Source organism: Pelophylax lessonae (assembly GCF_965119305.1).
Source record: "Pelophylax lessonae genome assembly, chromosome: 4".
NCBI classification, from domain to species: Eukaryota; Metazoa; Chordata; class Amphibia; order Anura; family Ranidae; genus Pelophylax; species Pelophylax lessonae.
Window position 1 is genome coordinate 167593601 of NC_138771.1, and position 17034 is coordinate 167610634.

Below are 17034 nucleotides of genomic sequence, written 5' to 3' on the forward strand. Positions count from 1 at the left end.
AATTAAAGCCCAACTCCAGTAAAATGAAATTGCCTACCCTGCAGTGGGGCTGTGCAAGCACTGCAAGGATTAAATGCTGTAAAAGCGTTTTACTTACCTGCTTATCTGGTCTGCCCCATTTCCCCTTATTAGTGATGTAGTATGGGAACCATTGATCATCACACAGTTTAGTCTTTTCTATGGGATATATGGACATTTTTTTCATTTTGGCCTGCAGGTTGGAAAGAAAAAAGATTCTCCTCTCTAAACAGTACAGGCATGGATGGACATGCATCCTGCTGTGCCTATTGTATTTTGACAGCTCACCATAACCGCTTTTAAAGTAGCCGAATAGTGGCAGCATCTGATTAGATGTAGCATTTTTTCAGACATCAATTTTCCTTTTTCCTGGCTCTGTGGATTTTTTTCATTTTTTATAAAGGACTGTAGGGCAGTAGAGGCTTGACAGGCCCACCCGCTCAGCAAATTTTTCTGGTTCCTCAAGGACTAGCTAAAATTGGTGTTGCTTGGTCAACTTTGAAGTGTTACTAAACCCACAACTGTAAAAACAGTCTGTATATGCAGTAAAGCATGCTTGTTATACTTACTTTGGAACCCAAGGGGTTTCTCCTCTGCATTGTATATAAAAGCTGCTTGATCCTGTCTCACTGATCCTCCTCTTCTTTAACAGACTCCAACCCATCTCATAATAGAACAGAGCATTAAGAGTCAGGCTGCACATGCTCAGTTTGGTGTGTATTGCTAGAGCGTTTTATTTTTTTTTTGGGAGAGTGCATGTGATCAGCACAGGGCCAATCAGCACTGTCCACACAGAGCGTCAGGGGAAAATGAAAACTCCTCCTCCTACAAGCTTTACTAGGAACGGATACACAAGTCACAAGGCTGCTATATACTGCTAATGAGAAATTTAGCAGTTTATATTTACCAAATGAATTGCATTTCCATGTGCTGTATCTTGTGGGAGACCAGAAATAAGGAATGCAGGTTCTGGGTTAAAGGAGTTGAAGGTTTTTTTTATCTTAATGCATTTTATGCATTAAGATAAAACGCCTTCTGTGTGTAGCAGCTGCCCCAGCACCCCCTAATACTTACCTAAGCCCATCTCTATTCCGCGATGTCCATGAGTACCTTGGACGTCTTGGACTCTCCCTCCTGATTAACTGAGACACATCTGCGGCTGTCAATTAAAGTCAGCCAATCCGAAGATGGGGGCGTGGCCGAATGGCTGCTCTGTGTCTGAATGGACTCACGGAGCTGCAGCTCAGCTCGGGTGCCCCCATAGCAAGCTGCTTGCTCTGGAGGCACTCGACAGGCGGTGGGGCCAGGAGTAGCGAAGAGGGACCTGAGAAGAGGAGGATCCAGGCTGCCCTGTGCAAAACCAACTGCGCAGAGGAGGGAAGTATAACCTGTTTGGGGTTTTTTTTTTTCTTTATTTTAACCACATAAGCCCCAGAAGATTTTACCCCCTTTTTGCGATTCGGCACTGTGTGACTTTAACGGACAATTGCGCGGTCGTACGACGCTGTATCTAAACAAATTTGACGTCTTTTTTTTCCTACAAACAGAGCTTTCTTTTGGTGGTATTTGATCACCTGTGCAATTTTTTGATCATGCGCTATAAACAAAAAAAGAGCATGAATTTTGCAAAAAATTAACAATATTTTTCAAATTTTTTTATATGAAATTCCCCCAAAAAAAAGTCAAAATCGAAATTTTTTAACATTTTAGGCCAATTTGTTTTATGCTACATATTTTTGGTAAAAAAAAATCGCAAAAAGCATATTTTGATTGGTTTGCGCAAAAGTTATTGCGTTTACTAACTAAGGGAAAGATTTTTGTCATTTTTGTTGTTTTTTTTTTTAACGCGTAATGGCGGCGATCTGCGTTTTTTTTTTTTTTTTTTTTTTTGAGGGACTGCGACATTGCAGCGGACAGATCGGACTCTTGACTAACATTTTTGACACTTTTGGGGTCACCAGTGACATTACTACAGTAATCAGTGCTATACATATGCACTGTTACTGTAAAATGACACTGGCAGTGAAGGGGTTAACTTTTTGAGAGGGAGGGGTTGTGTGTGTCCCTAGGGTCGTGTTTCTAACTGTGATTGGCTGTGGCTTGTGGTGTAGGAACAGTGATCAACGGTCCTACATAGTAGAACCGTATGATCACTATTCTTACACAGGGGAGAATGACAGGCGGCTTGTTTACATCAGCCGCCTGCCTTTCTCCCGCTCTAACGTACGATCGCGAGTGCCCGGCGGACATCGAGTCCACCAGGCACACGCGCGGGGGGGGGGTCTGTGACCGAGCCGGAGCGTGCCTCCGGCGGCGCGCGCTCGCTCCCTATAGCCTCACAGGCTAGTGACATACCCATACGTCACTTTGCCTGTGAGGGGCTGACCGCCGCAGTATATGTACTTGCGGCGGTCGGCAAGTGGTTAAAACGCAAGACTTTAGTCCTGGTTCACACTATTGCGATGCGGGAACACTGCTAATATACAGCGTGTTCCCGCATCGCATCCGCAGCACAGGCAGTTCACACTGCCATGCGATACGCTGGGGGTGTCAATTCAAAGTTAATGACCCCCCCCCCCCCCCAGATCAGATCGATCTGACAGTTCGCACATGAATCGGATCGCACTGGTGTGAACCACCATGCTATCCGATTCTGCTGCAGACCAAAAAAAGGGTCCTGTGCGAGCTCACTGCGATTGCGGTGTGAATTCAGCCATACAAACTGTATGGTTGAATTTGCACCACACAGACATGGCATGTGATTTTAGGAGCAGTACGCTCCGAATCATATGCAATGTCTGTGATTGCATTAGTGTGAACCAGCACTTACATGACTAAACTTTAATTTTGCCATACACGGTTTGAAATTTGGCTGGGTTAGTAAGGACCAGTGAAATTTTAAATCCGTGTGTGGCTGTTCCTGCTTAACCAAAGTTGATCACAGAACATGTTGGCCATTTTTTCTTCACCAGTGGCTGCTGATGATCAGTGTTTTAGGACAGCGGCAGATTCAGCTGTCAGATTACCATGTCTAGGCAGGGGGATTCCTCCATCCACACACCAACAATGTGACTTAAAAAAAAAAAAAAGCTAACCGTGTATGATCAGCTTTAGTGGCGTTATCTAAGCAGTGTAAAAAACCCCTATCTCCCAAGGTGGTTGTCCGAGGTGTGAAATCCCCTATGTGTTATAATGAATCAAAGGTGGAGTTCTAATTCATAAAAATGACTTGCAACTATTTACCTGGATAGTATGTCTGGTTCAAAGACTGCTGTGTGTACAAGTTATCTTAGATACATAGCAATGTGAACGTGAAACACTTGTAGTCTTTTTAAGCTTAAAAAAGGAGTAAGAAAGAAACTGAGAAAAGCAATAACAACAGATTAAATTGACAGGACTGCCCACTAGCCATCAGAAAGCCCAGTAAAGAAGATAAACTGTAAAGCTGCCCTGCTTGAAGAATTCCCATACTGAATTAAATTGTTAAGCGAATAGCTGATAAGTGTTTCTTAAATCCACCTTTCTCCTGCAAGTCAGGATTTTAAACCGGTCCCCCTAGAAACTGCAGGCGTATTTGCTGAGTTTTTTTTGCTGCTCTGCTGGGGTTTTGGGAGCAATAGGGAGTTAAAGCCTTATCGGTTGGTGCCCCGAGGTATGTGGCTAGGCAACGAAATCCATGAAGATTAGCAAAAAGCGCAGCACATGGCGGAAGAGGGTTTATAAGGCTTCTAGATTAGTTCAGGTAAAGGGAGGGTTGCTTATACATCTAAATGGACAAATCCAGGCACAATGTATAGTGAGGTGGTTACAAAAGGGTGTTGTATTGCAGTGTTTTGACTTTAAACTGATTTGGATAGCTTTGAAATAACACTCCAAACTTCAGTATAGTTCCCAAGAGACCAGATGTCGGCTTAACTCATGATGGTTAGGTTCCCATTTTAAAATGGTACAAAATACAGTTGGAAAAAATATCAATGTAAGCAGCCATTGAATCCCATCATTCCTGCGCATGCCAGCAGTGCTACACACAACTACTTACTGCGCAAGCATTGCAGATGCGCTTTCCACTGTTATGTTTTTTTGTATATGTACATATGCAGTATTGTGGCAGATGGAATTGGTTTTTGCTAGCTTTGCAGCTCAGTTGGGTTTTTCCAAAGTTTTAGAATTTTTGAGTTTACAAGTTCTATAAACCTGATATATTCTTTGAACCAGATCTCCGCCCAAGTCCATAAAAAAAAATATATATTTCTATTTATCTATCTATATATATATAGATCTATAGATATAGATCTATAGATATAGAGAGAGAGATATAGAGAGAGAGAGATATAGAGAGAGAGAGATATAGAGAGAGAGAGAGATATAGAGAGAGAGAGAGATATAGAGAGAGAGAGAGATATAGAGAGAGAGAGAGATATAGAGAGAGAGAGAGATATAGAGAGAGAGAGATATAGAGAGAGAGAGATATAGAGCCAGAGAGATATAGAGAGAGAGAGATATAGAGAGAGAGATATAGAGAGAGAGATATAGAGAGAGAGAGAGATATAGAGAGAGAGAGAGATATAGAGAGAGAGAGAGATATAGAGAGAGAGAGATATAGAGAGAGAGAGAGATATAGAGAGAGAGAGAGATATAGAGAGAGAGAGAGATATAGAGAGAGAGAGAGATATAGAGAGAGAGAGAGATATAGAGAGAGAGAGAGATATAGAGAGAGAGAGAGATATAGAGAGAGAGAGAGATATAGAGAGAGAGAGAGAGATATAGAGAGAGAGAGATATAGAGAGAGAGAGAGATATAGAGAGAGAGAGATATAGAGAGAGAGAGAGATATAGAGAGAGAGAGATATAGAGAGAGAGAGATATAGAGAGAGAGAGATATAGAGAGAGAGAGATATAGAGAGAGAGAGAGAGAGATATAGAGATATAGAGCGAGAGAGAGATATAGAGAGAGAGAGATATAGAGAGAGAGAGATATAGAGAGAGAGAGATATAGAGAGAGAGAGAGATATAGAGAGAGAGAGAGATATAGAGAGAGAGAGAGATATAGAGAGAGAGAGAGATATAGAGAGAGAGAGAGATAGAGAGATATAGAGAGAGAGAGAGATATAGAGAGAGAGAGAGATATAGAGAGAGAGAGAGAGAGAGAGAAAGAGAGATATATAGAGAGAGAGATAGAGATATATATATATATATATATATATATATATATATATATATATATATAGATATATATAGAGATATATATAGATATAGATATATCTATATATATATATATATATATATATATACATATAGAGAATATAGCGATATATATTGCATACACAGCCAAGTATGAAGGGGCAGTGTATGGCTTAAAGAGGTTGTAAACACACTTTTTTTACATTTACCTATAGATAAGCCTATATTAAGGCTTACCTATAGGTGCTATAAATATCTCCTTAACTTGCACCGTTTAGGAGAGATTTGCAATGCATGCAGCCGATGACGTCTTCGGCGCATGCGCTCTAAAGGAACGGCCACCCGTGCCGTTCCTTCAGAACCCTATGCCGCGAACGGCGGCTCCCGCGCGCATGCGTGGGAGTGATGTAATCGCGCCTCTGGCCAATATGAAAAACTCCTCAGCACCGCCCGTATGGCTATCTGCTGTTTCTCCTGTTTTCATTCATCCAGAGTGGAGGCACTCTTATTACTGACCAGTTCACCAGGTAAAAACATAGAAAACAAATGCAGCCACCACATCGAATGATTGCCAAGTTTTGGGCTTAATACAGCTTTAAAGAGATGCTTAACGCCTAAAGTTTAGCACAGTGAAATGAGCGGTGACATTCAGAGTTTAGATGCAAGAAGCTAGCTAGCCCAAGATAGAGACAAAAATAAGTCAATTAGCATATCTGAGCATATTGATTTGGAATCTACTGTAGATCCGAATATTATGATGTCTAGGGGTATTGCAATTTGCCTCTTCTGAGAAGGTGCAATAATTGGCTTGATCCACAACCCTGTTTCATAAATTGGGGGTATTTGCATCGGGGTAGAGCTTTGTGGTGGTAGGGCCATTGAAAGTGCAGCATAGATCAGGGAAACCCTGTAGTAGTAGGGGTAATGGTCTGTAGCAGAGCTTTGTGGTTTTGATATAATGCAGGCTTCCTATTGTAGCAGTGCTATGATGCTAACATTTACAGCAATGACAGGGGAGTTCTCCCCTTGCTCCACCAACACTCCCAAGTGGCCACCCACACACGTGACCTGGACGCCCTGCAGATCCCTCCTCCTTAAAGCCTCAGCTTGCAGGAGGAGGGATATTGTTCAATGAACAATATTACATCACTAGGGACAAATCTATCATTAATCCTCATCCCAAGAACAAATCATAGTAAACATTCTTAGAAGTGGCTGGTCTAGAGAGGTATAGAGGGGTTTTGGGGGCAAAAAGTTGGAGCCTGGAGATGGACTTTAAAGTGAACCTTTGCCGAGATCAAGCACATAAAGGTATGTACATATTCTGAGCAAGCAGTAAAAGCACTTGAAAGTGCACCTGTGCCCAGGCTATGGACCTTTTGCACATTCTTAAAGCGAAGCTCCACCCAAAAGGGGGGAAGCTCTGCTTGTTTACTTCCTCCCCCCTCCGCTGCCACATTTGGCACCTTTTGGGGACGCGGGGGAGCGGATACCTTTCAAAACCAGATACCAGCTCCCACTTCTGAGTTAGATTGCCGCAATCAATTGTGCAGCGATCTGCGCAACTTCCAGCCTCAGCTCTCCCTCGCTGCCTTCTGTTAGATACTCAGGTCCCAGAAGACAGCAGGATCATTCAGAAAATGCAGCATGACTCGCGCATGCGCATTTAGAAACAGGCTGTGAAGCCACAAGGCTTCACTTTGTTTCCCTTAGTGAAGATGTCGGTGTAACGTTAAAAAACCCTACCCCATGAAAATTCCCTACCCTCGTCACTTCCTGTGCACGTACGTGATTGAACAGCTGAGCAGCTTCCCACTGCGCATGCTCACAGCTCCGGAGGGTAGGGAGTTTTCATGGGGTAGTATTTTTTAACGTTACACCGCGTCCTATATCGGCTGTTGCCGCGCGTCCCACTGCGCATGGGCAGCCACTACATTAAATCATCTACGCTCCAACCCTGAGATTTCCCTGCGGGCGCCTGTCATTTATCAGCAGGTGCGACGTCCCACATGATCACGGGTCCATGATTTATATTTTTATAGACCCGCTGCCGCTTTTACATTTTGGAGCCGAGATCAGGGAAGTGTGACGGGTTGGAGCGGAGATGATTTAATGTACGCGCGGCAACAGCTGATGCGGTGTAACGTTAAAAAACACTACCCCGTGAAAATTCCCTACCCTCCGCAGTTGTGAGCATGCGCAGTGGGAAGTGGCTCAGCTGTTGAATGACGTACGTGCACAGGAAGTGACGAGGGTAGGGAATTTTCACAGGTAGGTTTTTTCACGGAACACCGGCACCTGCACTTGGAGCCGATGGACAGATCGGCTTAAAGTGCTGACATCACGGGATCCCTGAACAGGTAGGTGTCCTTATATTAAATTTGTACCTGCTGACTTCAATTATTGTTTCCCCCAGGCTGGAACTCCTCTTTAAACACCAACAAAACAGCCTAAAACATTATTAAAATCCAAAAACAATAGTTTAATTTACTGCAGCTTACCAATCCTTGATTGTGGTGGCTGCATTCATTTTATTAAAATTTCCTCCCCAGAACATTTGCAGAGATGTTTTTCATTACTGTGGTTTGGTCAAACATGAACACCGGCATGGGCCCACTAACTATTAATAAATTGAATGAACTTTCTTAACACCCCTTTTTTAAATACTTTTTCTCATCAGCAGTACATATAGCAGTCTTGTGACTTCTATCAGTGTCTGATTAAAGCTTGTATAAGGAGTTTTCATTCTCTCATGATTGTCCTGTGAGGATGCAGGACCACTGACCCTCTGTCTGGATAGTGCGGATTGGCCCTGTGCTGATCAAATGCACTCTCCCAAGAAAAAATTTTAGTTTTAGTGTAGGTAAAATATGCTTCTATATGAAACACTCCTCAGCACCGCCCATGCTGCTATCTGCTTTTTCTCCTGTTTTCATTCATCCAGAGTGGAGGCACTCTATTACTGACCAGTTCACCAGGTAAAAACATAGAAAACAAATGCAGCCACCACATCGAATGATTGCCAAGTTTTGGGCTTAATACAGCTTTAAAGAGATGCTTAATGCCTAAAGTTTAGCACAGTGAAATGAGCGGTGACATTCAAAGTTTAGATGCAAGAAGCTAGCTAGCCCAAGATAGAGACAAAAATAAGTCAATTTGCATATCTGAGCATATTGATTTGGAATCTACTGTAGATCCGAATATTATGATGTCTAGGGGTATTGCAATTTGCCTCTTCTGAGAAGGTGCAATAATTGGCCTGATCCACAACACTGTTTCATAAATTGGGGGTATTTGCATCGGGGTAGAGCTTTGTGGTTTTAGGGCCATTGGAAGTGCAGCATAGATCAGGGAAACCCTGTAGTAGTAGTAGGGGTTATGGCCTGTAGCAGAGCTTTGTGGTTTTGATATAATGCAGGCTTCCTATTGTAGCAGTGCTATGATGCTAACATTTACAGCAATGACAGGGGAGTTCTCCCCTTGCTCCACCAACACTCCCAAGTTGCCACCCACACACGTGACCTGGACATCCTGCAGATCCCTCCTCCTTAAAGCCTCAGCTTGCAGTGTTTTTTAAATGAAAAATATTACCTCACTGGGGACAAATCTATCATTAATCCTCATCCCAAGAACAAATCATAGTAAACATTCTTAGAAGTGGCTGGTCTAGAGAGGTATAGGGGGGTTTTGGGGGCAAAAAGTTGGATTTTTTTTCATCACTGTGGTTTGGTCAAACATGAACACCGGTATGAACCCACTAACTATTAATAAATTGAATGAACTTTCTTAACACCCCTTTTTTTAAATACTTTTTCTCATCAGCAGTACATATAGCAGTCTTGTGACTTCTATCAGTGTCTGGTTAAAGCTTGTAAAAGAAGTTTTCATTGTCTCATGATTGTCCTGTGAGGATGCAGGACCCCTGACCCTCTGTCTGGATAGTGCGGATTGGCCCTGGGCTGATCACATGTACTGTGAAACTCTAGCAATATACACCAAACTGACCAAGTGCAGCTATTCCCCTAGCCCCGCCCCCCACCCCCCGCCTGCAAGTGTTAAATGGTTTGTCTCAACCCTCTAACTCCCACTTTTGCTTGGCAGCTTAGTCTGTTTAAAAGAAGTTGAAAAATAAGATTTACTAGCTGGATTACCAGATGAAAAAAGGAGACCAAGCCTAAAAAAAGAAAATGAATGCAGCCAACATATCTAAAATTCATAAGCTGCAAAATAATTAGTTTTGCAGTTTAATACCACTTTAATGCATTGCTGACATCTCTGGCTGCTTTCATGTAAAATTATTATTTTCCAAAGATTACAAGTTAGACTCTAGAAAAGAGTAGAGTTTGTGTTCTTTTCTAACAGCTAAGAAAAGCCTGCAGATTTGTTTTCATTAGCGGGCTGGCAGGCTGCCACGATTTTGTTGTAACAGAAAATTAGCTAAGATTTCACTTTGACAACCAGTACTCTCTAATGTCCATAGTTACTGAGGTAAGTGATGCTTTGTTTTAAAGCACTTCTTTGCTTGCTCAGAATATGTAAAGACACTGCTCAAAAAAATTAAAGGAACACTTTTTAATCAGAGTATAGCATCAAGTCCATTAAACTCCTGGGATATTGATCTGGTCAGTTAAGTAGCAGAGGGGGTTGTTAATCTGTTTCAGCTGCTTTGGTGTTAATGAAATTAACAGGTGCACTAGATGGGCAACAAAGACGACTTCCAAAACCGGAATGATTTTACAGGTAGAAGCCAATGGCATTTTTCCCTACTCATCTTTTCTGACTGTTTTTCACTAGTTTTGCATTTGGCTAGAGTCATTGTAACTATTGGTAGCATGAGGCGATATCTGGACCGTATAGAGATTGCACAGGCAGTCCAACTCCTCCAGGATGGCACATCAATACCTGCCATTGCCAGAAGGTTTACGGTCTTCCCCAGCAGTCTCAAGAGCATGGAGGTGATTCCAGGAGACAGGCAGTTACTCTAGGAGAGCTGGGCAGGGCTGTAGAAGGTCCTTAACCCATCAGCAGGACCGGTATCTTCTCCTTTGTGCAAGGAGGAACAGGATGAGCACTGCCAGAGCCCTACAAAATGACCTCCAGCAGGCCACTGGTGTGAATGTCTCTGGTCAAACAATCAGAAACGGACTTCATGAAGGTGGCCTGAGGGCCCGACATCCTCTATTGGGCCCTGTGCCTACTGCCCGGCGCCGTGAAGCTAGATTGGAGTTTGCCATTGAACACCAGAATTGGCAGGTCGGCCACTGGCGCCCTGTGCTTTTTACACGAGAGCAGGTTCACTCTGAGCACATGTGACAGACGTGAAAGGGTCTGTAGAAGCCGTGGAGAACATTATGCTGCCTGTAATGTCGTTCAGCATGACCAGTTTGGTTGTGGGTCAGTGATGGTCTGGGGAGGCATATCCATGGAGGGACGCACAGACCTCCATATAGGCTAGACAATGACACCCTGACTGCCATTAGGTATCAGGATGAATTCCTTTGACCCATTGTCAGTCCCTACGCTGGTGCAGTGAGTCCTGGGTTCCTCCTGGTGCATGATAATGCCCAGTGGCAAGAGTATGCAGCCAGTTCCTGGAGGGTGAAGGAATTGATGCCATTGAAGGGCCCCCATGCTTGCCTGACCTAAATCCAATAGAAAACCCCTGGGACATTATGCTTCGGGCCATCTGACTCCGCCAGGTTGCACCTAAGTCTGTTCAGGAGCTCAGTGATGCCCTGCTCCAGATCTGGCACGAAATACCCCAGGTCTCAGGCCCGTTGTCTCATTAGGAGCATGGCCCGACCTTGTCAGGCATGCATACAAGCATGTGGGGGGCCATACAAACTATGAAGTACAATTTTGAGTTGCTACAATGACATTTCAGCAAAATGGACTAGTGTGGTGCATCATTTTTTCACTTTGATTTTTGGGTTGTCTTTGAATTCAGCCCTCTGTATGGTGATAATTTTCATTTACATTAAACGTTGTGGCATCCTTTCTTTCCTAACACATTACGCAGTCCATATCAGTATAGATATCCAGGATTATATTTTTCCCCATTTGAGATCTGATGTTTTCAAAGTGTTGCTTTAATTATTTTTTTGAGCAGTGTATATTTGCATAGGCTGGGTACAGGTTCACTTTAAAACAAACTTTCATTTAGCATTGTGAAGAAAGTAGTTTTCAAAGTTCACAATATAGGCAGTTTTTTTTTTTTTTTTTTTTTTTGTATGAGAGCGGTTCCTGGCAGGCTGATGGCTTTCTAATGATAACACAGCACATTAGAAACAGACTCAAACCCGACTCTAGAGTCTTTGCTGTAACAGTTTAGGGGTGCTGTGAACTTTTGCTTTTAGAGGAAACCGATGAGATTTGATTATTCTGCATATCTTTCTTTTCCTTCATGTGACAGTCAATTTGAAGACTTCCATGTCTTTAATGTTTTTAAAGTTTTCTTTACTTTTTTATTAACATATATTGAGATTATATGTCCAGTCTTATGAAAAAGTTAATGCTTGTCATAATATATTTTATAACTTGGCTTACAACCTAATCCCATTCTTTTATTTCAGCAAGCAAAAGTGGAGATACCTGTTCCTGCTCCTTCACCTGTAATCCCCCGGCTGACCCTTAGGGTTGGTGCAGGCCAAGACACGATGTGAGTATTATACAGTCTTGTCACTGTTCACGGTAATGTGTGTGTTTGGTCAAACACTGTATTGTAATCTAGTACCGATAGTAACAGGCTTTGGCTTTGGGCTTGTGTGGAGGACATCAACTTGTAAGAGAACCCTTTAGGACAGTTTTACTTATCTCGAGTTCTAGCAAGGAGGTCTATAAGCTGATACTAGCTTGGCTTTTTCACAACTGAACTCTCCATTCAACCTTTTGGGGAAGGTTTGGGAGCTTAACTATTCTACAGTGATAGTAATTGCCACAGAGAGGAGGGATAATGAAAGCTTTGAGGAACCATACTGTGGGCCTTAAAGGAAACATAATGTCTTCCCTTGCTGATGGCTTCTTCTGATGATGCTATTGGTGTGGCTGTCATACGGAACCTTTTGCTTCAATAATGGCGCTTTTTCACTGCATGAAACCGAACGGTTCGGCTAGCTTTTCCACTGCTGGTACCGCATGGTACGGTGTAGGAACGGTACGGCTCTCAAAAACAGTACCACATCGATTGTGGTTCCAACAGGTACCATACACGGTACCATATCCCACAATCCTTTGCATGCACTTCACTGCTAGCCACTGATTGGTCAGAGAATCGTTGTTATCTCACCCACTTAACTTTAGTACTACTTAAGTGGAAAAGCAAACCATACCGTACCGAACCGTTCCAACACCGTACCATGCGGTACCGGCAGTGGAAAAGCAAACCGGGCCAAGCAGGGCCGAGTAGAGCTGAGCCGGTACTTGCAGTGGAAAAGTGCCATAAATTGAATCATGGAACTACAAGTATGCAGATAAAGACTTCTGCCACACCCTGTTTCCCCTGATCTGTATACATACTGGGACAGTCAGCCAACTGCTTTTCGAGAGGGTGGTCAGCAGTGACCACTTCCTATTCTCATAACAAGTTTGCTCTAACAAGGCATCCATTCAGCTCTAATAATTTGGATTTGAGTGTTTATGTGGATCGACATCCCATGGTTGAATTTAAATTGTCTCTAAGTTCAGGAGTATATCCTATGTTGGCTTTGTTATCCAGGTATGTCATCTGCTAACTTATTTTCCATCCTTTTCTGTTGTCTAGTGTAGAGTATTCTATCCCCTCCTCTGGAAAATGGTGTGGCCCTTTTTGTAAGCTGTAGAGAAAAATTATAATTCAGCAATCTGATTGTACTGTACACTCTGCCATTTACAATAACCGCATTTGCCGACATACCAATTCCATGGCTGCCAAATTAGTATTTCAGGGAAATTTACTGGATTCAATTCTAATGCAATTAGACCTCATTTGGTTTCCTAAATAAATAAAAGGTCAGTCTGCAAATTAAGCTTATCTCTGGCCACAGCTTCCATAAATTGTGTTTTAATGTTTTTAACAGATCTTATCCATAATGGGTTAGGTGGTGTTAGTTCATTTGGACTTAAAATATTTAAGACTGCTTCTTAATGTTGTATTTGAACAGTGCATTACAGCATTTTCTGTGCACGGTTATCAAGTCACTGATCACTAATTGATTTAATGCCAGCAGGTGCTTAAGATATGGCATCTACTGGACACTGAGGTACTTTATGTAGGAAATAAGTTTTACGCATAATGCAAATTAGCATTCACTACACAAGTCTGAAGTTTTGGGGGTTTTTTTTATTTTCTTTCCTTGGCCATCGCTTTTTACAAGAGGGAGAGAATAGAAGTGGTTTCATGCTCAGCAAGGAATACCTTGTCAAATATACCAGTTGTTGGCATTTAAATGATAGTTCACCTACTGACTTGCTAAAAACAACCCCAAGCATTATTCTGACCTTAGTTCATGAACATGCAGTGCTCTGTTTTGTCAGAGAATACTTTTTCAGCATTTCTCCGCCCTTCCCTCGCCATCCTTTACATGGTAGGACATACCGAGCATTAAAGGAGTACGTAAACTGTGTGCGTAAATGTTAGGCAAGTGCGTATTTTGAACATATTATCATTTTTATGCATATTGGAACTCCAAGCTGTATAAACTTAAATGTTTATTGGATTTAAAGGGTAACTCCACTTCTGTGGAGGATAAAAATGGCAAATAAAGAAAAAATAATATAGCATATACAATTGCGTCACAAGGCCTACTGTGATTGAATATTGTTAAAAATTACTTTTCCTTTTCAGTCTGCAGCCCCTGTAATTTTCTGAAAATGCAATGCAATATGGCTACCTGGAGGAGTTCTGTACACAGAATGTATACTGACCACACCCCAGAAACATCATTTTCTGCTTGTGTGATTGGCTCACTCATTTTCCCAGAAGTCTGCCCAAGATACAAATCAGATTTCTGGCATCCCCTGGAACAAAAATGTCATTTCTGTTGAGATACTCCCAATAGGAACAAGTTTAAAGGGATGCAGGCCCAGCAGATTTCCTTATTAGTGTTCTGCAGGTTCACAGCTGATTGATAATTATGAAACCACTCCCATTAGACTCACTTTCCTACATGGGCACAGAGAAACACACAGGGATTTCTTCAAAATAAACTATAGGAATCTGCAACAAATGTTGGTTAAATTCATGTAATATGCATAGATCACCCAGAGGGGAATGTGTTTTTCTCAACAAAAGTGTAGTTAGGCTTAATCAGGTGATGTGCATTTGGGAACTAGGGAGGGTGTTGCCTTAGGAGATCAACACCTTATATCAAGGTATGCATTATTATTAGACAGCTTCTTTTTCTTGGGGAAAAATGGGCCAAAAAAAAAAGGTTTAACTGACTCTGAAAAGTCAGTCAGAGGGATGCAGCACTTTTGAAATTGCGAAGATATTGGGACATGATCACAGAACCATAAAACGCTTTGTTGCAAATAGTAAACAGGGTCGCAAGAAACGTGTTGAGAGAGAAAAAGAGGCAAATTAACTGCCAAAGATTTGAGAAGACTCAAACGTGAAGCTACCAGGAACCCATTATCCTCCAGTGCTGTCATATTCCAGAACTGCAACCTACTTGGAGTACCCAGAAGTACAAGGTGTTCAGAGACATGGCCAGGTTAAGGAGGCTGGATCCCGGCCACCACAGAACAGGACACATTCGTTGAAATGCCAATAAATATCTGATGATCGATGGACTCCAGATTAACTCCCAAACCTACTGCCAGTTTTTAGAAGACACTTCTAATGCATGTCTGCATGGTTCAATAAGACCATGATATTTATACAGGACAATGCTCCATCGCATGCATCAAAGTACTCCACTGTGTAGCCAGCCAGTAAAGGCCTTAAAGATGAAAGAATAATTACATGGCCCACTTCCTTATCAGCCCTAAACCCTATTGTGAACTTGTGGTCCCTTCTTAAACAGATTTACATTGAAGGAAAATAGTACACCTCTGAACAGTGTCTGGGATGCTCTAGTTACTGCTGCACAAAAAAAAGTTGGTCAACACACAGAGCAAGAAACTGACAGACTCCATGAATGGAAGGCTTATGGCTGTTGTTAAAAAGAAGGGTGGCTGTATTGGTCACTGTTTTTTTCATTTAGTTGCATAATATTTCTGCACACTAATAGTTGCTGAATAATTGTGCAAACTTAGATATTCTCCTAAGAAAGACAAAACCTCACTTTTGCTTTCTTCGATATTCATGTTTGAGGCTTATTAACATTTTGGATTGACAAAGAGCACTGTAGTTGTTCAAATAAAAAAATGAATCCTTAAAAATACAACTTGCCTAATGTGCACAGTGTAGATTATACTCCACTTCGTACCCTACCCCTGCTGCCTCTCGCAGCTCAGCTTTCTGCAAGAGTAAACGAGGGCGGACTGCGTATGTGGGAGTAGGGAACAAAGCGGAGTACTCATTCATGAGTTTCTAGAGCCACGCATCCAACGCTTTTTATGTCCTTAGAGAGAAGAGTCCTGTAAGCCACACATCACTACAACACCCTGTATGTGAAAACAGCCTCAGCCCTTGCTCCATCCAGGCCACCCCAACACGTTTCGCCCTGCCCACGGGGCTTAATCATTGTCTTGGTTTGGCCAAAATGCATTGGTGAGGTAGCCTGTAAAGAGCCTCGGTTGAGCCTGTTTTCCCATACAGGGTTTTGTAGTAATTTGCAGCTTCTAGGACTCTTCTCTCTGTATTGGTATCCACAAAGCTGGGACGAGCTCAGTCCTCGCTTGCACTCCCAGCGGTTTACTATAGAAGAGAATTTGTTGGAGCCTTGATCAGCACTCAGTTTGGCATTGGTTCACAGCTTGATATGTCCTGCCATCTGTCAGTAACCGCTGTCTGCTCTTCCTCGCCTTCACCCTGCTCACTGAGCTGTGGAGGGAATGGGAGCGGCTGGCCGAGGCAGCTGCTGGTCCAAGGTTGTGGGCAGATCCCGACTAGATTGTCGCGATCTTGCCCTAGCCTGGACCGTTTCTGTGACGTCGCCAGAGAGCGGGCTTCAGCCTGCTGTCTGCTAAAAACAGGTTGCAGGAGTGCAAAGTAAACTACACTCCTGTGATCCACAGGTGAAGTACAGCCGCACAAGCCATAGCTGTACTTCAACTTTTTAAGGCCTTTTTAAACGCAGTACCTTTTAAAACTACCATTTTGTTTTTTTGAGCCTCTAATCTCATGAATTATCTGTATGTAGCACTGCCCCGTAGAGGACTGCTGAAAATTACACGTTCTGGATTCCCCTGGGTTACCCTTGGCAACTGACAGCAGATAAAAGAAAATGAAAGTTCTTGGCCCAGTCAATAATCAATCCAGGGGATGTTGTTTTTGTGGTTTTATTGAGAAGGGATGAGTGGGATACTCCAACTATTAACTATTCAGTCTTGAAGACCACTAACTGTAGAATGCGGCAAGGCCGCTGCTTCACTCTGCCACTAAAGTGAAGATGCTTTAAAGTGTTCCTGCTTGAATATTCTCTTCAGTGTTCTAAACTTTGCACCCCCTATACTCTCACTGCCTGTGTGCTGACACCCGTCCGCCGACTCTAGCATCTGGAATGGTCCCCTTCCTGGCAGATCCCTGGGCTAGTTTCTCTGTATTCACGGACACTGTTTTTCCAGAGTCACCCTGGCCTCCAAACTCCACCAGTCAGCCTCCACTGGACCTCTGGGTTCAGCCACACTGTCTAGTTCACCAGGCCGACTCTTTGACCACCATCCATAACTACAGAAGGAGAGGCAGCCGTCACCC

General features: G+C 42.8%; 1 protein-coding gene across 1 annotated transcript in view; it reads left to right on the forward strand.

The window, feature by feature from the left end:
* TAF3 (TATA-box binding protein associated factor 3) overlaps nucleotides 1-17034 on the forward strand; it is a 202509-nt gene that overhangs the window by 156460 nt on the left and 29015 nt on the right. Inside the window, exon 4 of the mRNA XM_082252859.1 lies at nucleotides 11771-11856. Coding sequence (XP_082108985.1) covers nucleotides 11771-11856 — 86 coding nt within the window. The remainder of the gene's footprint in view (nucleotides 1-11770; nucleotides 11857-17034) is intronic.